This window comes from Zosterops lateralis (assembly GCF_965231275.1).
Source record: "Zosterops lateralis genome assembly, chromosome: W".
Taxonomy (NCBI): Eukaryota; Metazoa; Chordata; class Aves; order Passeriformes; family Zosteropidae; genus Zosterops; species Zosterops lateralis.
The window spans coordinates 3,537,241-3,560,929 of NC_139801.1; the positions used below are offsets into that span (position 1 = coordinate 3,537,241).

The 23,689-nt window shown below is 40.0% G+C and overlaps 1 protein-coding gene across 2 annotated transcripts in view; it reads right to left on the minus strand.

Annotated features, from left to right (window-relative positions):
• Positions 1-921: 921 nt before the first annotated feature.
• LOC310922172 (centromere protein K-like) overlaps positions 922-23,689 on the minus strand; it is a 35,237-nt gene continuing 12,469 nt past the window's right edge. For both annotated transcript variants that reach the window (XM_083882587.1, XM_083882588.1), the window contains exons 4-10: positions 19,862-19,934; positions 11,505-11,551; positions 8,544-8,626; positions 8,341-8,439; positions 7,915-8,044; positions 4,235-4,288; positions 922-2,073 (exon numbers count right to left, since the gene is read on the minus strand). In XM_083882587.1, the coding sequence (XP_083738713.1) occupies positions 1,915-2,073; positions 4,235-4,288; positions 7,915-8,044; positions 8,341-8,439; positions 8,544-8,626; positions 11,505-11,551; positions 19,862-19,934 (645 nt within the window). In that variant the 3' untranslated portion in view covers positions 922-1,914. The remainder of the gene's footprint in view (positions 2,074-4,234; positions 4,289-7,914; positions 8,045-8,340; positions 8,440-8,543; positions 8,627-11,504; positions 11,552-19,861; positions 19,935-23,689) is intronic.

Consider the following 23,689-nt stretch of genomic DNA (forward strand, 5'->3'; position numbering starts at 1 on the left):
TGACAGACAAGACCCAGGGGCTGTATAACTTATGATTGACATATAACTGGGGTTGGGGCAAAACCAGTAAGGGTGGAACATGGGTGACATGGGGCAAACCATTACAACTTATAAAAAAGAATATAAAACAAGGAACAAATACATACATAAAACTGATAAAACCAAAACCACACCACTACACATATGTAGTCATGGGAAAGGCTGCGTGATATGGGAAGTTCCACAACTGCAGAATCTCCTGGGCGGGCTGCTTTTGTGTGAGTTGGAAGCCACAAGCAGACTGTTTCTCTTGTGGAAAGTTACCAAACAACAGGAGAGACTTCTCTCTCTCAAAGACTGAATGAAAGACTGTTTTATAAGTGGTACTGACCTGGAGTTCTGAGCTTTGCCTCTTTAAATCGTTGGTAGAAAATGAACAGTTTGTAGTAGGAGAAAGGGTTGGTTTTAGAAATTAATTTGCGTTGTTTTTTTTTTTTCTTTTCCTTTGCTTCTCTTAGTGTATGTTAATAAAATCTATCTGGTTTTACTTCTAAGTTGAGCCTGCTTTTGCCTTTTCTTCCCAAAATCCTATCCCCCAGTTAGCAAACAAATTTGGCAAATGTAAAACCACCACATAAATGGTGCCATGACTTGGATAATCAAACCTAAACCATAACAACAGGCAATATGAACCAAAAAGAAATCAATGTTCCTGCACAACAGCACACACCAGAGTCTATACGCATGCTTAATCACCAGTTGTGAGGGTAAAATGAACAGCATTCACTCAAAACTATACAAGATGAATGATTTTTTTGCTTTCCATTTAATTGGTTTACACAAGGGCAATTATACTGGAACTTATATTAGATTGGTTCCCCTTACCTCTCCCATGTGTCCTTACACCATCTTTACAAGTCATCACATCAAATCACATAAACACACCATTCTAAAAACCATTACACAAAAACATTCTATGATAGTATACAACTCTTTATTTTTCCATAAATTGAAAAATCACAAAAGTTCCTCCCTCAATAAACTACATCCTGGTTAATAAAGGACAAACTTTATTTTCCAAATTTTTAGTTACTACATATATGCAAGAGCAGAATTTTTGTACTCAACACAATACAAAAATAATGGCTACAGAAAAGACTGAGATTACAAAGAATGCCAGCATTGAGTCAGAAGGTAATTCTCAACTGACAACTTAGAAGCTGTAGAGATCAACAGAACAGAGACCCATTAAAAGCCTTGATAAACTAGGTCTGAAAAAGTGAAGACAGATACTGTAAGGCAATATGGCATAACACAAAATGGGCCATTTGGGAAGCATGCAGTGAAGGGCGCAGACTTGACACCTGCTGCACTTTGCACAGAAAGATGTGTCAGCTTTCCTAAGTGTTTATCTTGGAGCCAATAAAATTGTTTGCAAAGGCTCTGAGAAACAAACAAGGCATAACACATTCTTGAGAGGATATCTCTGTGTTAGTTCCAAATGTTTGCAAGACCATGTACAGGAGGAGTGGTGTTATTCTGAATTTTGCCTCTACAGAGTACAAGAAAATACTAAAGGAAATTGAGACGACTTCAGGCAGTCCAAGAAATCTAAACCATAGAAGTAATGTATAAAATGTATAATGTAATAATAAATGTATAAAGTAATAATAAAATATAAAAGCAATTAACAAAATGTATTAAATTATTTTTAAAGTAAAAAGGACTGTTAAACATCTTTGCCTGCTACATGAATTGGCATCTTACAGAAGCAGTTAAAAAAACCTTCCACAATGCAAATCTTGATACAACAAAATCATCCAACAAGAAGTGATGGTTGATACTAAGAAAGCGTAGTATGAAACCTAAATATGTCCTAGCCCTGAATTAAGAGTACTGGTGTTGTTTTGTTTACAAGTGTATGTGTAGGTCACACTACTTGTGAAAAGCTTGAAGGCGCATTCTGTTTGGATCTTCTGGATGTCTCAGGGCAATTCCATATCGCAAAAGCAGCTCAATATAAGGTGGCCAAAATGACTCATTGATTGTTATGTAAGGTTCATGTGGTGTGGTCATTAATTTGTTTATCAGAATCTGGAAGACCAAAAGGATAAGATTTAGGAAATTAACAAAACAGCTAGATTTTTTTTCTCCTTTAACCAAATTTATACAAATTACTGTGAGGTAGGCAATATAAGAAATAAAGGACTAAAGAAGAAATATGAGACCTGTTCAAAGTAGAAGTAAAGCAAAGGACTTCCAATTAACTTCATAATCTTTTTTGATGTAAATATTAGAACCAGAATCCCCTTTTTGCCCCCTGAATAAATGTAGATTAAATGCTGTATCTAAATACAGAATTAGTTAATGGAGTTAAAACCAAAATCAGTTTTGTCATTCTTTCTCAGTTTATGGAGATCATGTTCATGCCCTCATGATACTGCTCATGGGAAGTACATTACAGATTAAATAATCTTACCCATCCCATGGTGCTCTTTCTATTTATCCTAGATATTTAATCTTTCTACTCAAAGCTTTTAAATGCTATACAGTCCCAATTTCAGTATGTACAAAATATTTTTTGCCCCTTAGTGCTAAAGACAAATTCAAAATCCTTACTACCAGATCTTACATTTTTGCACCCACTGCTACTAGTAAAAGACCCAAGTAAACAACTGCTCTTCTTTTTTAGAACATTCTGAAGAAGAATTGTTCCAGTTAATATATTTTGTACTTTCAATTATGAGAATTTACTCCAAATGCATTATTTTAGACAAATTTTTACTTAGTTTTTTCTGACATCTGATACTCCAAAATAGCCTTTATGGTTGTAACTTTATCTGTATGTCAGAAAACATTTTTCAAATTTAACAGGGACTTGAAGCTAGAATGACACGACTCAACAAAGAAAAACCTTCCAGAATACAAAGATAAGGGACATTGACACTTTAGGTCAGGATGTTGAAATTCAAAATGAGTCTGAATTTTTCAAATAGTGTGTTCTTCCAAACGGAAGTAAGACATTACTTGAATATGTTCACATTTTCAGGAGATTAACAATATCAGAAAAATAGGAAGGGCAATTTTAAAGCATTAGAAGAACTTAAAAATTCTTGTTTCATAAGGGCTGTGGCTATTCTAAATTCTGATCTGTTTTCTGCCTAATTTTGCATTAACAGGTATGCTGAGATATCTGAAGCCTCAAGAAAAAAGTTTTTCCCCAGGGACATCTTACATTAAGAAGTCTAGAACTGTCTAAGGAGGAGGAACATAAAATTTCACTTCAAATGCTACATTTCAGACAAGAAGGAAAAGTATGCTTTGCAATTCACATTCATAAATTGCACTGTAATTAAAAATTCACACTAAACAATGCTTGTATACTTATAAAATCAATTAGAAACGCATGAATCGGATTAATTGATTTACTTGTATGAATTAATAATCCAGTTAATACACAAGACTATTGGTCCTTCTGAGGCTACATAGTAATTAGTCCTTCTGTTAATACTAGTATTTCAGAAATATTTCTCTTGAAACAGTATAAAATAGAGCACGAAATGGACCAAGATTTTTGTTAAACATAGTATTGTCTCTCCCAACATGACCCACTAAGGCACATAAAACTTCTTTGAACTAAACATTGTAAAATCAAGAAATGAGAGACAGCCATTCTCCAGCCTAAACTGAATATTATTGCCACACCTCTGGCAAAAAACTGGGGTTTACTTTGATAGGAATTAAAATAGAAGACTGACCTAGATTCACAGAATGGTTTGGGTTGGAATGTACCCTAAAGATCATCTCATTCCAAGCCCCCTGCCATGGGCAGGAACACCTTCCACTAGACCAGATTGCTCAAAGCCCCATCCAACCTGGCTTTGAACACTGCCAGGGATGGGGCATCCACAGCTTCTCTGGGCAACCTGTTCCAGTGCCTCACCACCCTCACAGTAAAGAATTTATTCTTGACAGCTAATCCAAATAGCTATTCTTTTAATTTAAAACTATTACCCCATGCAAAAAATTGCTCTTTGTCTTTTTATAAGCCCTCTTTTAGTACCAGAAGGCCACAATGAGGTCTCCCTGCAGTCTTCTTGTAGACACAACATTCTTAATCATTCTAGATTAACTGTCTTAACTAAATGCCACATACTGTTATTTATATTAATAATAATCACTTTATGATTATCATCATCATTACATCTGAATATTTAAAAATTCCTCAAATGTCTATGCAGTAAAAGTATCTTACCTCTAAAATTTCTTTCAATGTTATCAGTTCTACAGCTGGCTCTGCAGAAGAGTTCTGGAAAGACAATCATCCCCCAAGCAAATTAACAAAACCCAAAACTACTCAGGAAAAGTGTTAATTGACAAAGTAAAATAATCACACAATTATTTGATTGCATAGTAAACATTAGATGAAAATTTTAACTTAGCTTTAGTTCTGACAGAAATACAAGGTAGCATTTAAATCTACCAGTTCAAAATCCTACACTTCAAATATAACATTTTTTGAATTATCAAGAGAGATTAATCTAAAGTGATCATAATGTTCTTACTTGTGTTTACATTTAAATAAAACCAAGTACATCACATTTATAATGTAGTACAGAACCTTCTATGAACAAGATTTGTTAGAGTAAAAGATATTTTTCATGAGCTTTAAATAAAAGTTTATAATACAAATTTGACACAACTCAAGACTTCATAGTGCCTTAATATTTTTTCATTATTTGACAGTGAATATTTACTTGCTTTGAATTCAACTAAAAATCTTATCAAGATTAAGAAATAGAATAATTAAAAATTTTGGTGGAAATAAAAGGCAATGATAAAATGTCACTAGAAGATTACTTGTTTTCCTTTCTAGCAAGCAAATCAAGCCATTTGTCTATAGAGATTCCTTTGGCAGCAATGTCAGTGGATCTGCTTGTACTGTTGCACGGTAAACCTGATTCTTTAATTTTCCAGTTTTATTCTTTTTCCCTATGTACTTCAGTTTCAACAAATAAAGGAGAGAATATTCCACTGACTTTCTCAGTATTGCTGTTGAATATATCAGTCTAAGTCCTAAGATATTACCAGGTGTGCAGCACCTTATACAAACTCCACTTCTGGAAAAGAGGAAGGATACAAGCAAGAAAGAGTATGTGAAAGGCAAGTTCTGGATCCCTTTTTCCAGTCACAGTTTGTAACAGTCTCACCAGCAGAGAGTCAGAAGTTTCAGTTTCCAGGGAGAGCCTGCTCCATGGAAACTCTGCAAATCCTGGATCTATGGCCCAGTAACATCTATGTGCCTTTATTTTGATGCTCAGATGAGGAAATAGAATCTACATTACCTATCTGCAAAAAGTTCCTTACAGCAAACATGAAGGTACTTCACAACTTCTGCTGATATACTTCCCTGGTCAAAATTACTACTAATACAGTAAGTACTGCTAATCCCTAATGCTTATAAAGCCATTAAAGCAGGATGCTCAGCATTTCATTATTTAGCCTGAAAGGCACCTTCTTCACCCTTCCAATCAGACAGATTTGTATACAGAATATTCCTCAGCCTTTGATTTTTTTGTATTATTATCTTAGAAAAAAAAAAGTAGATTTTTATTGTAGATTTAAAATGCAAGATAATTGTTACTGCAGTCACTACCTATATTAAAGGTGTTGAGCCATGGCAATGGAAGCCAACCTGAGCTGCTGTGACCCAGTCTTCACTCCCACTCCCAATCCCACAGGCATGTTGCCAGGTGAAAGGAGGGTGGAACCAGACCAGCAAGGCTTGGAGCAGTTCAAACTATGTTGCAGCCACGTCCTACAGACATCAACTCTGCACATTTGCCCTCACATGGAACCACTATGAACACAAGATGCTTCCACAAAGTGAAGCAAATTACTGATGTGCAGAGTTAAGAGTTTGGTGCTGCTAGACTGTTGAACCAAGCTGATAACAGAAGTGAATATTTTGTTCTCCTGAATCAACATAGCAGCAAATTTCAATGCCAGTGATTCCAATTTGCATTTCTGACACTCAATAAATGCAGGTAAAAATGGCTGGCTGTCCTGCCTTCACAGTCAATTACTTAGATGCAGATTAGGGGGTACCTGTAGTTAAGCCAAGTGAGTCAAAAGATATAGAAAAGCTATGAATTCACAAAGAGCAAAAAGAAAGAAAAAGGCTTGTCAGAAAACAGATGGTGTTTAAGAGTTCAGGAAATGCATAAATAAAATTTAAGCTAAGGAAAGATAAAACCTTGTGTTGAAATTAATCAAAGTACTTTGTTTAAGTAAAGTGATTGGTGACAGCCAACATGGCTTCATTACAGACCATTTGCACCCAACAAATTTAGTGGCCTTCTACATCAGTTACAGAATTTGTGGAAAAGGAAGAACGATTGATGTCATCTACCTGGACTTGTGCAAAGCATTTGACACTGTCCCACATGAGATTGTTTCTAAAATGAGAAGACTGAGAACAAAATTTGTCATATTTACTAACAGCAGGAAAGGAAGGCATTGGTATGCAGAAAAACTAAGATTCAACAAAATAAGATATTTGAATAATACTTTGACCATCATGTCCTGACATCTCCACTTGGTATTTTTATGTGCAAAATATCTGCTTATGTGCAAAACGCGATTCTTTTTTTATTATTATTTAAAGATCAGGATTCATTAGCTGCAAATTACAGACAGAAAAAGACAAGGGCATAATTTGTTGCTTTGGTGATGGGTGTGAGCTAGTAGTTTTATTTATAGTATTGTTTCTTAGCAGGTTACAAAAAATATGAATCCAAGTGAAAACAAACATAGATAATAGGTATTACTAGGATAAGCTAGGGAATTGAAAAATACTATCTTACAGGAGAACATAATGGCATAAATTAAATTTGAATTTATAAAAATCAACAAAGATTGAACATAAATCAACATAAATTGAACATAAGTTCAATTAGCAAAACAAAGAAAGAGAGGATATGAGATTGCTGCCATAAATATAAAAGGAGGAATAAACACAAGAAAGAAACAGAGCTATTCTAAGGAAAATTCTGGTGTAAGAATACCAATGGATCTGTGTTAGACATGGATAAATTTAGACTGGAAACTATGAGACAGTTTCTAACCAGAGTACTGAGGTACTAGAAGAGAAACCACAGGAGAAACAGTTGCAAAAAATTATTTGTTCTAAAATGGAGCTCGGTGATAATATTGAAGAAATTATATTATGTGGTTACCTGAAATAACAGAGAACTGGATTAAAGAATTAATTTCTACTCCTGTAATGTTAAGTGTACTCGAAAATCAAAATCAAAACTTGCCTTTTTTCATAGCTTTTTTTGTATCTATCAAATAGTAATGGTAATCATTTTATTTTTACTGAACACTTTGAATTTATTATGCGAAATACTCCCTGGCTGCCTATTTTCCCTGAAGTTTTAAGATAATTTTTGACTCAGTTTGCCTGAACAAAATCTGATGGTTAACATTCCAAACTACTCTGTAATTATAAACACTTTTCCTTATTGTTCCAAAAACATTGCTAGACAATTAAAATTTGCTTTGCCAAGGAAAATAGGAATCTACTTGCCCAGTCAAGTAAATAATAAAAAAAAAGAGTCAATTTGGACTGAATCTTACACCATTTCCAAATTTGGCATAGCTTGCAGTTCAGTAAGAAGTACAATATATTGCTATGCATCTAACTCAGTAAAGGATATATGCATTAAGAAAAGAAAATATCCAGCTGGAAACAGCCTTAAATAACATAAAACAACCTGAAAAATACAAATTAAACATAGAGGATCAGCTGTAAAAATTATGCTTATTTCAAAATACAACTACCAGTTCAATGCTAGTGACTTTAAACTGATATTGCATCTAATTAAATATAAATTGAACATTTCAGATTTAATAGGTAAGGAAAAGTCTTACCTTGTTTTTAGTATTTTCACCTTCCTCTGGATGGGGAAAATGTTCATCGAGGAATTCACCCAAAGCATTCAAGAGTTCTTTCTTATAGGTCTTTAATTTCAATAATTTTTTTTTCAGTTCATCAGATTCTCTAGTTTTCAAACAAACAGTACAAACATAGCAATAGAACAAGGGATCAAACCAAGTAACTAAAAAGTCCTTCGTAATTAAAAAAAATTATTGTTCAAAAAAAATATCTATTGTTAGAAATTCAACATCTTTAATCACAGGATATAGTAGCATTACTTTCATATTTCAAATATGGATTACTGAGCAATTATTTGATCGATTGAACAAAACAAGGAATACATTTTAAGAGTCTGCTTGTTCATTTGATTCTCTTGATATTTAAATTCTTCAATTTATAACTCAAAAATGTAGAAATACCTCTTTGTGGAAGGTTGTTCGACTTGGGTATTTGCCTCTTCTTCCATTTTATTAAGAGTATCTAGCAGCTGTTTCTGTTCCTCATACCACTGCTCTTCTCTTTGAAACAAGAAAAGTAGGAAATGGCACAACAGATAGTTTCCTTGGGCAGTCAAAAAAAGAAAAAAGCGTACAGCATTCCAAAGTCCAAATTATTTTATTACCTTTTCAGATCTTTTTCCAGTTGTTTATTCTTTGCCCGAACTGTTGACAGCAGCATTTCAAGATCATTTTTTACTTTCTGCAACTGTAAAAGAATAGAAATTAAACTACTGCTTGCAGGTAGCCCAGGCTGCAGTATTTGTTCTATGTAAGGTTGCATCTGTAAATCTGATAAAAAGGGGCAGTCATCTGTTACTTCTTAATAAACATTAAAATCCAGTTTAAAATGCAAGAGCTATTCAAAATGTCACCATGACCAGTTCCTCATTAGTGTCTTCTTGAAGCTCCCAGAGCTTAACAAAATACTTAATTTTACCTGCAGCAGATTGTAGAGCACACACAAACTGCTCAACTGACAAATGACTGAAGAGAAAATTTCTACAGCACCAGGACTCTTGTCTAAATTACTGCAGCTGCTGGCAAGAATGAATCCTTGCTACTTGTACCACATAAAATGTATAGAAAATGAAGATGCATCAAAGAAAGACTAACTGCATCCATGAATTAAATGATCCTCAGTGCTATGGACATATCTGGGACAGGAAATATGGAGAATATGGAGAAATAAAACTACTGTAGTCAGAAGCTATAGGCATTGCTGAATCTAGGGAACAGTGGACTCAGTTGGCTGGGTCTTTCATTACAGAATTACAGAATGAGTAAGGTTGTTTTGAGGAACACATTCAGTGCAGGCAGCTCAGGGTGCAGCTGCAGTGGGAGCTGCACGTTGAGCTCTGGCAAGAGCCCCAGGCAAGAGGCCATGAACTGCCAACTCTGCAGAACCAGGGGCCTGGGGACCTGTGGCCCTGCAAGGTGAGGGGACACTGAAATCTGGTAGGAGCTGATGACACCTGGACTTTGCTGTGTTTATACTGTGAGGGTATAAAAGCCCAGGGTTTCCTTTGTTCTGGGTCCCTCCTCAGAGGCAACCAGCTCAAGCTGTTGTTCTGTTATTATGCCATGATTAAATTATTTTAAGGATTGGTATGTGTGAGTCTAAGGGAAGAAGGAAACCTGGGGTTGAGCTGGTAAGGAAACCTGATCTGTCTGTGCGAGTGTGGGATGTGTAGCTGCAAATGGGCTTAGTGACTGACAACGGTGTCAGTTGGATTGTTGTGACTGACAACAGCTCCCGGATTGTTGGACAGGGAAGTTTCCTTAACCACTGTGAGGGACCACAGTGGGTCATGGAGTCCAACCTCCCCACTCAAGCAGGGGTCATCCAAGAGCATGAGGCACAGGTTGCATCCACAGTTCTTGAGAAACTCGTGAAGGAGACTCCAAAACCTCTCTGGGCAATCTGTTCCAGTGCACCATAAAGAAGCTCTTCCTTGTGTTCTTGTGCATCCCATTGCCTCTTGTCCTATTGCTTGGCATCACCAACAAGAGCCTAGCTCCATTCTCTTCAGATATATTTGTATAAATTGATGAGGCCCTCTTTAGAGCACTGTGGTCCTCTACAAAATGTTTCTTATATAAGCCTATCATTTGGATGTATTTTTTCTGCTTCCATACAAAATAGGAGCACTTGAGAATTTAGCTCAAAGAAATACAAATACTGAAAATATGCTACAGAAGCAAATATGTTCCATATATATAACATCTGAAAAAACCTGGAATCCTCAAATATCAGACCAACATGCCATAACTACACAGGCAAATCAAAATGTGTTACCTAACAACTTTTTGATAGTGACTCTTAATAGCAGTCAGGTCTGCTGTTGTGAGTGATACTAGAAGGCATTAGACACAGGAATATTCTCGAGTCACGTAGCATTCCTATGTCCCATCAATATAGTGTAATGTTACCCACAAGACATTGATTTTCTCTTTCTTCCAGTGGAGGAACTCAAAAAACTACTTGCAAATTATTGCCACAGAACTCAATGTCTAAGACAGCTGACTCTTCTGTGTGAATGCAATATATTATAACTTTTTGTCTTAAAAAACACACACAAATATCTTAAAGGCAGGTGTCAGAGGATAGGGTCAGACTCTTTTCAGCGGTGCCAAGGGATAGGACAAGGGGCAACAGGCACAAAATCAAATACAGGAAGTTCCATCTGAAAATTAGGAAGAACTGCTTTACTGGAGAGTGACTGAGCACTGGAACAGGCTGCCCAGAGAGGCTGTGGAGTGTCCTTCTTCAAAGATATTCAAAAGCCACCTCGACACAATCCTGTGAGGCACTTAGGGGCAGGGTTTAGTGGTGGATTTGGATGGTTGGACTCAATCATCTTAGAGGTCTCTTCCAACCTAAACTATCCTATGATTCTCTCTCCAAAGGTCCCTTCTAAGGAACCATTCTGTGACAAATTCCACTTAGCAATTAAAATTCAGCCATGGATCGTCTTGAAAACACAAAGCGAGTGCATCTGAGTGGACCTGGGATTCTTGCCCAAGCACTTGTGCAATGTTAAATGAAAGTAATCTTGAAAAGTACAGTGTGTAGGCTTCAGCCACAGAAATGGGCCCTGTTGCATGATGTTAATGATGGCTAAATCTTTGCAAGGCATGGCCATCAGTCTCCTTGGCAAGAGATTTCTGTCTCTTGGTGGCATCCAGCACAATGGGACTCCAATACTAAGTAAGGCCTTGGAGCATTAATATAGCAGAGAGGTTGACTATCACATAATTTTCATTGCATGCATGTAAGTTTGTTGAGTTACTGTGATTAATGGTGTGTCCAGAGGCTAAATACTGTTTATTGTGCATTACTCACTGATTTGTGCAAAAAGTCAGTTTAAAACCCCACTCACTACAACTAGGAAATTTTACTAGTTATACTATAGAGGAAAAAAAGCATAACAACATAAATGGCTGAAGGAAAATACACAGCATTTTAGCAGTAGTCCTAGGAGTAGTTCCTAGGAGCAGTCATAGGAAAATACAGCAATTGCGTATGTTGTTTTTATTTTCTTCCCAACAAAATTTTATTATCTCTTACAAACAAAAAGACTTACCTCTTCTTTTCCTAATTCTAACAGGACATCTGGATTGGTAGAAATTACTGAAAAATAAAATTAATTGGTTATTTTTTGCATTGGATGATAAAGATTTATTGATACTGAAAAGCAGCCTGGCTAGAGAGAAATTTGTGTACCTTCTAAAAAACAGTTTGATTCTCAGTAGCAGTTTAACCACATGCTGTGGAGTTCTGCTGGGCTAACCTACTATCACTATTCAGCAAATAAAATTAGACTGAAAAAAGTGCAGTGTTAATGCTTGTGTGTCATTTTTTATACCTGAACTAGCTCCAAGTACACTGGTGTAGGTGCATAATGAAAGAACACCACATTTCTATACGCTTCAAGACAACTGAGCCTGATTTTTTCAGCAGAAGGCATTCAAACAACATTACCAATGTGAGCAATCAAATTCTTCCAGTCTTCCAATTCCTTGTTAAACAGTCTCCCAAATGTTTGATCAGGACTATAGAACCTAGTTCTAATAACTTCAGAAGCATGTCACTATCCTTACTGTTCACAAGAACAGCTATATGTAGGCAGATGAATGGCCTAGCAAGGCCAATATCCTAACTCAAACACTGAGCAACAGCAACACCTAAGTGAAAGCACAGTACAGTTCATGAAGATGGAAATGTTTCCCCAGAATGCTCCTACAAAATGCAGTGATTTATGACTGATGCATTTTCAGAATAAAAATTGAATTCTTGTTTTTTACAGCATTCAACAGACTCCAGTCAATTCTGAGATCCATGTCAACTTGCAGCTTCTGCATAAACATATGACTTTTTTTAACTATTTCAATATATTAACAGGAGAAATAAAAGCTATCGTAACAGATTAAAATTTTTATAAGACATATTTTTTGTGCAAGTTTGGGCTTGAAATCTCTAATCTTACAAATAATTATTTAAATTTTAAAAAATCCCTTAAGAAAAGGGAAACCCTTAACCCTCTCATGACACCATTAATCTTCTAAATATACAGAGTCAATTTAATAAATTCAGAAAAGTACTTTCTTTGGTAATGTTATAGCACTCACCTAAAAAAAATTAAGAAGCTTTAGATTAGTAGTTTTAAAAGTACTGTTCTGAGATGAAAATCAGAAAAACTACTGAGTTTAAAATGCATTAAATTAAATGCTGCAATAAAATTCCTTTTATTTGGAGAATTACTGTTTCTAAATCTTGACACAAAATTTGAGTACTGTGCTCCCAATTTAGCTTAAGAGCAGTGGGATGGTGGTCTGTGCTGTATGAGAGTCAGATTTCTTTATCTACATGAATATCCTACCTGCATGTGATAAAATTCATTGGTGCACTTTCATTCACATTCACTGGCATATTTGAAAAAAACCCATACAATTCTTCCCCCTGCCACTTCCTGCTAACATGATCTTTATAGCCCTCCCTTACCAATTATTATCATCAATTTTTACAACTGCCTCATAACACTTTGTCGTCCCTGCATTTCTTGGTTTCAAGTGTTTGAGTCTTTGCAGCAGCTTCTCACGCTGCTTCATGTAAACAATATTGTATTCTTAGAAATTATCTGTATGTTTTGCATTCTTGTTCTCTGAGAGAGAACTTGACTGATGGTCATATTGACCAATGGAGTCAGGAGGTTGTAACCTCCTTGGGCCAATCTTGGCCCTCTGTACAAAATGTATATAAGCTAATTGGAGTCAGATAATAAAGAGCTTTCCATGTTTCACCAAACTGCTGCCTGCCGTCCTCTGTGAAGGTCCGCTCCCACGTCCCAACGTGTTGCCCCTCTAAAGGGCTGGGGTAACAAGTGGTGACCCCGGACGTGTGGGAACAGGGGTCTCCCGTCACAAGTGGTGACCCCTCCGTGTCTGGACTGCAGCTGGGTCACATTTGCTGACCCTTTGTGTCTGAACGGCACATCTGGACACTGTCCGTGTCTGAACGGACTCCTGACGTGGGAGAACAGGTCACACCGGTGACCTCCGACTGCGAGAGAACTGCATGTCGGTGGACCTCTGTGCCCAGTGAGAGACTGTAGCTGCTCTGCCTGAGGCAATCGTGGTAAGAGATAATGATCTCTAAACCCTCCTCAGATGAGGAAACCCTCATGGTGGACCTTTGCCTTGAGGTCCTGCAGAGAGAAGAAGTCTCCTTTCCTGGAGATGCTCTCCAGAAATTGTTCTATTATGCTAGAACTCATGGGTTTTTTTGCAGCCTTGAAGAAGTTTTTTCTACAGCAGAGTGGAAGTCTTTGGGCGACTATCTGCTCCAGGTTTTCTTTGCAGATCGCAGTGTGAAGCTTTTGGAATTGATAGCGACCTGGAGCAGGCTGGAGAAGGTGCTGCCTAAATTGCAGCCTTCCAGCTCTGAGGACAGCTCCAGCCCCATTGGGCTGAGTGCCAGGGAAGACGATGGAGTCATTCCTCCTGTTCTTGCCCCTCGGAGGCGGGCAGGACAGCCGACCCCCCTTCCTCGCAGCAGCATGGCGGGAAGCCTGCCTGTCCTCAGTGCACCAGCTGAGGCGGGCACGGGGTCTTCTGTAGAGCAGACCCCTTTCCCACCCACGCCGTATTGGCACTGGAGTGTGGAAAACCTCGGGGCTTGTGAAAGCCCCTCGGGACCGGAGAGATCAGTGCTCCCCAGTCCCGTGTTGAACAAACGGCGGCGGAGGCCAAAGATCGCCTCCCCCACTTCCCTCCCCCCCCGTGCTTTCCTGGCCTTGGAAGCACCGGGAGCGCTCTTGGATCAGGGGGGCGGGGTGTTTTTTGCGGACTGCCCGCACTGTGGATTTTCCATAAAATATTCCGTGCAGCAGAACGGTGCAAGGCTGCGCCGTCCCAGGGCGCTGGGCAGGGCAGCCGTGCGCCCCCGCGGCGGGGACTTGCACGGGGCACACAGTTCTGTGCAGTTTGGCGACAAGCCAAGTGCCCCGCCGGAGCGGGGGTGGAGACCTGCCCAGCCCATCAGCGGCGGAGCGGCCCCGAGAAACAGTGGGGCTGGCCCGGGGCGGGCAATGCAGCCTGCCCAGCCCCCGCAGGGGAGGGCGGCCCCAAGGAGTGAAGGGGCCAGCCCAGGGCCACCCCACATGGCCCCGGAGCGAGAAGAAACCCCCCGCACAGGCCGGTGCCACACGTGAGAGGGGGCGGGCCGGCCCCGCGCCACACGGTGCAGCCGGGCAGCGCAGGAGCCACAGCTGCGGCTCCGCTTGGGAATGCAGGGCCGGGACACTCTCCCAGCCCCCCCGCTCCTCCCTGTACCAATCGGGGCACTCCCCCCGCGCCTGTGGGGGCAGCGCTTGGCAAGCGGGACACGCCTCCTGCCGCGCTGCGGTCTCCCCCCGCTCCAAGCAGGAGCAGCGCGGCGGAGGCAGCTGCGGCCAATCTGTCAATTTTAGGGGGACAGCGCGATCACGGGCGGGCGTTCCCCTGCTGCGGGGAGTCCCGGGGTCCCGGGTTCCCCTCAGTCTCGGATCATGTCCCAACCGTGGCTGATGCTGTGGGCAGCCGTGGGTCAGCACGGCGCCCCCTGCAGGGCAGGGATGGATTCCCCAGCTCTGTGGGTGCGGTGAGAAAAGCTCTCACCCCTGTCTCTGTGAAACACACGGGACAGGAATCACAGGTGCATGATGCCGCATCTAATGCTCAGGCCGGCAAGACTAATGCTAAGGCCAACAAGAAACAAAGAAAGAGAGTGCAAAAAAGAGGAATCACTCCCTTGTTTCTTTGTGGAAGGTGTGGACGGCCAAATCACATGGCAGATGTTTGCCAGGCAAGCCATGTGAAAGGCCAACCTCTGTCAAAAGGGCAGTGGGGTGCAAAGAGGAAGCGTACTCGGACAGAAGAGTCTTCCCAGTCCCCACAGCTGATGGAGGTTTGATGGGCAAGTTCAGTTCCACACCCACCTCTCCCTGTTAGTGTCCCTGAAGGGACCAAAATTGTTTAATTTGTGTTTGAGTTTTCTGTTCACAGGACAAAGAGTCGGTGGTGAGAAGGCAGTTGCTCTGAAGTATTGAGCTGTCTGGATTTCACTGGACTGTTGCTCTGATCAGAGACTGTCCTGGAACAATTTGGAACGGACATTGCGATTTTTTCCTTTGCTGTTTGGCAGCTGGAATGGACTGTCTTTCAAGATCCATTCATCACCCTTCGTGACTTGGTCTGGGAGCTGATGGACCAGGATCATCTGGAAATTTCAACCAGTCCTGGGACGTTCCTGTGTTCTGCATCAAAACAGAACTCTGGGGACTGGAGGTTTTTATAACACCTCCAAAAAGCCAATCCTCCATTGTGAATCTGAATGATTGTATTCTGTGATTCATTTGTATCCTGCAGGTATCACTGGCTGATGAATGTCCAATTCCTTGCACGTTCTGGAATGGGTCATTTTTGCCCCATCTGCCACAAGGCGGCAAAATATTGTTTGAAAAAACAAACAATCAAAATAATTTTTTTTTGTTTGAGCTAATTATTGCTCGATTTCAGCCGCAAAAATGGCAATCAATCATTTTTGTATGAGCTCATTGTTCGATTGATAAATGCAGGCAACAATGCTTGCGAATTTGATGGGTACAGATTTTGTAAAATTCATACTCTCAGTATTATGGGAGGAACTTGAATGGAGCTTTGCAAGCAGTGTTTTTCTGCCAAATGCTCTGGAGCCATGAGCTTTTGCAAGTGGCAAGAATTCTTTGGATTTTTTTTTGCGGCCCAAAAATATTCAGAAATTTAGTGCAAGGGCCCACTGTCTTTACAGACGATTTGGGAGGACAAGGTAGGCCAGTGTTGCTTGGAAGGATGATTTTGAGGGCAAAGTTTTGGAAGCCCCTGAGGATGGGCAGCCCATTGGTTGTATTGGGGCTGCTGTCATGGCATTTCCACAGTTATCCCAGAAACTTTTTCATTTAGTCACGGATTTAATTTCTGTGGTCGACATGGCACACAGATGGGTTGTTCAATTTAAAGGGAGTCAGCAATGCTGTTTGTTCCCTTTGCTGAAGAACCTTTTGTTGTGCCACAGAGGCCTGGTTCTTCAAAAACAAAAACGGGGAACGCAGGGTGAAACCCCGCAAATTTAATTGGCAAAGGCTTTGCATGCCATGGAGCACCTTACAGGTGCCACAGAATTTCACTAACCCTGCAATGTCAAAAACAAGAAACCGTGACCGAATGAAGGTCAACAGAGGAGGAACCACTGGTCCTCCCATGGGAACAGAAATTGAACTGTAGTTCATTTTCTTTTTTCCTTTTTTCTTTTATTTAAGGTAAAAAGGGTGAGATGTCGTCCCTGCATTTCTTGGTTTCAAGTGTTTGAGTCTTTGCAGCAGCTTCTCCTGCTGCTTCATGTAAACAATATTGTATTCTTAGAAATTATCTGTATGTTTTGCATTCTTGTTCTCTGAGAGAGAACTTGACTGATGGTCATATTGACCAATGGAGTCAGGAGGTTGTAACCTCCTTGGGCCAATCTTGGCCCTCTGTACAAAATGTATATAAGCTAATTGGAGTCAGATAATAAAGAGCTTTCCATGTTTCACCAAGCTGCTGCCTGCTGTCCTCTGTGAAGGTCCGCTCCCACGTCCCAACGTGTTGCCCCTCCAAAGGGCTGGGGTAACAACACTTCTTTATTTCTAGGTACCTAATCCTGAGTTCATGCTTGCCATTCAGTGTTCATATTGTGTGAGTATCAGAATAGAAGGCCCTGTCTTCCTGGGAAATAAATCATTAACCATAATTTAGTGAAGGAACAATGCAGATCTAAAACACTGGGACAACACACTTGCCAGCTGCTGCTGTAAATTCACTGGTTGCTCAATCCATTATCAATTAAATATTTTTCAGTTGTAGAATCACTACATTTGCAAAAATCAAATGTCATACAGAATTGCCTAGTGATACAAAGTACAATTACAAAGAAAAATACTACCAGATGCTAGGAATGTAAAAGCAACTACTATGCACATGTTTATACAGAAACTCATATTAAAATAAAACAAAAAAGGTATTTGGCAGAATACTGCTATTTTGAAAAGAAAAATGGAAATTATGAAGAGACCACAACTGTTTGAAATGGTTTAAAATATGGTTGCTTTCACTTCCTGATTTTGCAAAGGTAAAAGTTAAATTTTATTTTCATAAGCCAAATGCTTTTTAAAAAGTTTTAATTCAGCTGATTCAGCAGATCTAGAGCTACAAAAATCACACCAGAAATTGAGAAAAAAGAGAGTAAAGTATAAAAGCTTTGCAAAAATAAAATTTGCATCGTGAATTCAAGTCTGTTTGCCAATACTGTGCTCAAAAAAATGTAGAACTGCCAAGTTATAACCTCTGAAAATAAGGTTTAAAATTGAAATGCTGACAGGTCCTCATTTACAGGAAATGAACTGGCCACTACCAAAAGCAAAAACCAAAGTAACAAGACAGCCTGACATTCATGCTCTATTAATAAACTGTATTAAATCAGTATTTTTGCTATTTCTACTTAGATAAAATCAGACAATGTTTTCAATTAAGTAATTCCTCCTTAAAAACAAATAGTAGGTAGAAAGAAGCCAAGACAGAGAAGTAAGCAAAGTGGACTCCTCATTTTCATACAAGCACCATAACTCTAACCAAATTCTTAGCAGCAACTTTTTTTCTTCCACTGGAAAGGGAGCCAAAAAGGCAGAGATTTGCCTGTAAAGTATTAATTATAAATAGATAATTTCTCTATTACAAAATTTAGATTTCTAATAAGAAATATCATCTGGGAAGAAGTAAGAACGGTTGAACAAAGCAAGTCAGCAAGCCAAAAAATAGGCCAAGGATATTTTTAAGCCACTAGCTTTAATTTAATATACATATTTTAGTATGGAAATCTAACAGCCTCAGGTATTTTACCCAGATAAAAACTAAGTTCTTTCAATTAATTTGCTTTAAGCCAGCAGCTTATTCATGAACAGCAGCCAGGAACCAGAATGTTCCAAATTCATTCAATGACATGCCTTTGGTCTACATACCTCAGAAGCACTGGAGGCTGACAGTTCTTGGAGTGAGGCTTACAACACTGAACTATGAATTTATTCTAATAGAGCAACAGTATCTATTTATAAGAAAGAAAAAATATTTTTCCCAGCTTCTCTTATGTAGTGATGAGATGCAGCAAGTACATTGACTTTGGAAAAAGTTGGAGAACTGCCTCTAATGTTGATCTGAAAAGGCATTTCCATTTGGCTAAATGACAAAACATTGGGAATCGCCACGTGCTCTCTATAACACATTGCTATAATTTTGTAAACACTACAAACCCAAGTCTCTACTGGTATAAAAATATCCAAATGAGTCAATATATTAATTTAAAGACTAACTAGAAGTTTTACTGGATTCACAGGTGCTAACAGGTCCTTGACAGGAGACATAACCATGAGTACTACAAGAATATTAATGATAGTGTAGTGTGAACTGTTTTAGGAATCTCCATATGGGATATCTGAAAACAAAGATTACTTTACTCACACTTAAGATCCTGAATGCTTTTATTTCCAGTGTCTGACCACATCAGTCTTGCAAGAGAGTGAAATCTGTCACTCTCTTGCAGTGACATAAGCACAGTGGTGCTTATGCACAAAGAGAATTTTGAAGAACTGAAGCATTTATACCTTTTGACTGATAATGCCTAATGTAAGAACTACCACTAGTATCAGTGGTTTGTGCTTCTCAGGATCAGTAAGTGTTCTGGATTCCTGTGTTGTTTAAAAATTCTAGTGTCTCTCACCACTTTACCTTGACTTGAAACTTCCAATCCCTGTAAATTCAAAATAGGTATTTTACTACAGTGTAAAGAGCTTAGCACTAAAGGTCTACTTCAAAGTTTCAACTAGCAGATCATAATACAATACACTTTTGTAAAATATTAATAAAAATAATGAGAATATGTATGATTAATGTAATTTGTCCTTCTTAAAGGACAAAATGAAGACAATATTATTTGCCAAAGTATTTCTGTTCTAAAAAGGAAATACAAATAAAAGATGGAGAAAAAACAATCACACAGAAAAGAATATGAAGGAGGGTATCAGGATAATGAACTTTTCTTATTTGGTTAGGAGATCTACTAATAGTTGTTTTTCCATTTAACTGACTGGTGTTATGAATCACGCACTTATTTGTCCAGAATCATAGGATTAAGTTATAGTGGAATTCACTTTTAGTGCAAAAATAGTGAAGAAATGAAGCATACATGCTACTTTTTATAGCATTAAATTTATTTTAATTTTTAAGTAGTTATGGAATGAAAATACAATCAGCAGACATTCAATATACTCATGGCCTAGATGAAGGAAACTTTGCAGAAGTTTATATAAGCATTCTTTACAAGGAAACAGTTACTTACGTTCAGGATTTCTCACTTTCCACTCACGACAATCTATTGTTAAAGCTCTCCACTGCAGCATTAACAAGGAAATCTGTGTTACAAGAAAAGAAGCATCGCTTGAAGTGTGTTGAGTTGCATTGGCATAAAATGAGGTAGAACAGGATAGAAATTGAGTTATTAAGTTGATAGAGCAGAAAACAAAAGAGCATCTATTACAATAGAACACCAGTTCCTTCAAAATATTTTACAGTCACAGGGATCAAATGTTTCTATTATTTTTTCAAAAGAGGCAGATGACAAGGAGTCAGAGTTGGCAGAGTTGTGAAGGTCCTTCAGAGGAAGGTTCATATAGGTAAAGAAATGATTTCTAATGTCATCTCTGAACCTCCCTTCACATATCTTTGAACCATTCCCACACATAATATCACTGGGTATGAGGGAGAAGATAGCATCTCCCTCTGCACTTCCCTGAGGAAGCTGTAGAGAGGAATTCAGGGCACCCTCCAGTTCCTTCCCTACAAAGTAGAAAAACCCAAAGTCCTCAGCAGTTCCTCACAGGACATGCCTTCCAGCCCTCTCACAGCTTTGTTGTCCTCCTCTGAATGCACTCAAGGACCTTCAAACCTTCCAAAATTGTGGGGGCACAAAACTGCACTGAGTCCTCCAGGTGAGGCTGTCCAGCCCTGAATGCAGGGGATAATCCCCTTTCCTGTGGCTGGCAGTGCCATGCTCCAGGCTCCCGGGATGTGTTTGCCCCCCGGGCTGCCAGGGCACCCTGTGGGCTCACCCTGAGCTACTCAGCAGCCTCAGAGCCCTTCCTGTAGGGCTGCCCAACAGCCACTCCTTTCCTGCTTTTTTAGTTGTTATTAAATATCATGTCATTGAGGACTGCTCAATGTTCTAAGCCAGCAGATCCCCCTGCAAGGCCTCTGGTCTCTCCAGTGTCAACAGCACCGTCCAGTTTGGAGTCATCAGCGAGCTGGCTCCTGGTGCATCCCAATCCTTCATCCAGATCCCTGATAAACACATGGAACAGAACTGGCCCTGGAGCTGGTGGCTGGTCACCAGGCAGATGCAGCCCAGCCACTGCACTCCACTGAGCTCTGCCCTTCAGCCAGGTCTTCACCCAGCACACTGTGACCCTGCTCATCCCACAGCTGCACACATGCCCAGAAGGATGCTGTGAGGGTCAGCATAACAATGACATTCAACAAGAAGTTACATTTGCACTGATTAGGAAAAAGTCCAAATAGGTATTGAAGTTACTCCTCCTTCTCCTCCCATTTTTCTGCCTACATTAGTCATTTATCAGTTGCATTTTTCAAAGTTAGTAAGAGAAAATCATTTATCTCGATCCATGAGGCCTCAGTTATATTTCCTCTCCCCTGTCCAGATGAGCAGGGGAGTAATGAACAGCTAAGCTAGCCAGATAGGATCAAACCCACCACAGATGCACCTGAGGGAACTGGCAGGTAAAGTGGTAAAGCCACTATCCATCATATTTGAAAAGTCATGGCAGTCTGGTGAAGATCCCACTGACTGGAAAAGGAGACACACAACCCATATTATTAGGAAGAGAAAAAGATCTGGAAACTACAGACTGGTCAGTCTCACCTCTGTGCCCAGCAAGACCATGGAGCAGATCCTCCTTGAAATTACGCTAAGGCATGTATAAAACTAAGAGGCAACTGGTGTTAAGCAACATGATATTAAGGGCAAATCATGCCTGTCAAATTTGGTGGCCTCCTGTAACAGGATTACAGCATTGGTGCATAAGGGAAGAACTACTGATGTCATGTATTTGAGAGGTGTGCAAAGCATTTGACACTGTTCAGAACAACATACTGATAGTTGTCACTAAACTGGAGAGACACAGATTTGACAGACAGACCACTTAGTGGGTAAGGAATTGGCTGGATGGTCATCAGTTCAGAGGTGCAGTCAACAGTTCAGCATCCAGGTGGAGATCAGTCGCAAAGGGGCCTTGTTTCTGAGATGGGAACTTTGTAACATCTTTGTCAGGGACATGGACAGTGGGATCAAGGGCACCCTCAGCAAGGTCACCTTCACTGACAGCACCAGGCTGTGTGGGGGAGTTGACACACTGCAGGGAAGCGTGGGAGTTGAACTGCCTGAGGGCATTGGCTTGAGACTGTGGGAACTCGGTCTGTAGTTAACCTAAGCAATGCTCAACTTAGGACAAGCATGATTCAAGCAGCTTTGACTCCTGGGAAATAATATGGTGACAGTTCATATAAGGTTGTCATTCTAGAAGATTCCCTAGTTCTTCCTCCCTGATTGGTTGTCACTTGGTGCAGAGTTTTACATATTCTGAATTATTGTTTCTGGTTGGACCCTTACCCTCAGCTCCGCCCCTCAACTGACCCTATATGTGTATCCTACCTACCCTATCCTGTGTCTTTGGAATTAGTCCTAAACTGTTGTTCGGCTTCTCCTGTTTGTTGTTTCCGTAATTAAACCCTTTGACTTTCCAGACGATTCCATCATACCTGTCCTTTTATTTATGGCCACCTTAGTCCCACCGACACAGTCCTGGGGTCACAGAGCCAAAGTTGTGACAGGGAAGGGGCATCCAGAGGGACATGAACAGGCTTGAGAGCTGCACTAGTACTAAACTTAGACAGTCCAACAAGACCAAGCACACAAGGTCTGTGGGATGGTGCTGTGGGCAGCCTTACTCTTACTGCAGCTGTGTCCAATCGCAACAGAGTACAAACAGCCTTGTCCTTGTTAAGTCACAGCTGTGTCCAATAAGGAGATGTGTTGTGGGAATACACAAGACCAGACAGACTTAATTAGCATATCTAGTCTGGGTACTAGGATGCCATGGCAAGGACAAACAGAACTTTGAGCTTATGAGACTGATGAGATTAAACCTGCTTAAGAGAGAAGATTCAATCAACCCCCTACGATGAAGATGTTGTAAAATGCATGAGTTGCTTGTATGATCTTTTAACCTATTTATTGTAGTAGAAATTATTAACCTTACTGAAATGGTATAGAAGTTCTTGGAAAACCTGAGTAAAATCGAATTCTGATCATGAATCAGTCTTCCCGTCTCTCCATCAATCACCGATAATGTGTTACAAAAGAGTGGGTTGGGCAGCCATGAGAGAGAAATGGAGGAGTCAGTATTGGCTGGTCATGCTGCCTTGTGGGATCCAACAGAGAGAAGGTATGAGAGCTTTGATGTAAGACAATAGACTGTTGATACAGACACCTGCCTTCTGTGAAGGTCTCTTGAGCCTACCATTAGTCAGAGGAGTTTTTATAGAGAGTCTTTGAAGTGATGAGTGACTGAGGAAGGGGCTGCCTTTTTCAGTTGTGCCACCACTTGATTTGGTGCCCTGTGTGAGGAGCGAAGCAGTTCCTCACAAAGGTCCTGTGCCTGGGTCAGGGCAACCCCAGTATCAATACAGGCTGACTGAGGGCAGCCCTGCCAAGAAAGACCTAGGGATCCTGGTGGGTGAAAAGTTGGACACATGGACTTGCAGTCCAGAAAGCCAACTGTAACTTCTGCATCAAATGCAGCATGGACAGCAGGTGATTCTGCCCCTCCACTGTGCTCTGGTGAGACCCCACCTTGAGTGCTGCCTCCAGATCTGGGGTCCCCAACATAAGAAGGATGTGAACTTGCTCAAGTAAGTCTGGAGGAGAACCACAGAGATTATTGGAGGGCTGGAACACCTCTCCTAGAAAGACAGGTATGGAGAGTTGAGGTTGTTCAGCCTGGAGAAGGCTCCAGGGAAACCTTATAGGATCTTCCAGGGCCTGAATGGGGCCTAAAAACAAGAAGAGGGACTGTTTACAAGTGCATGTAGTGAT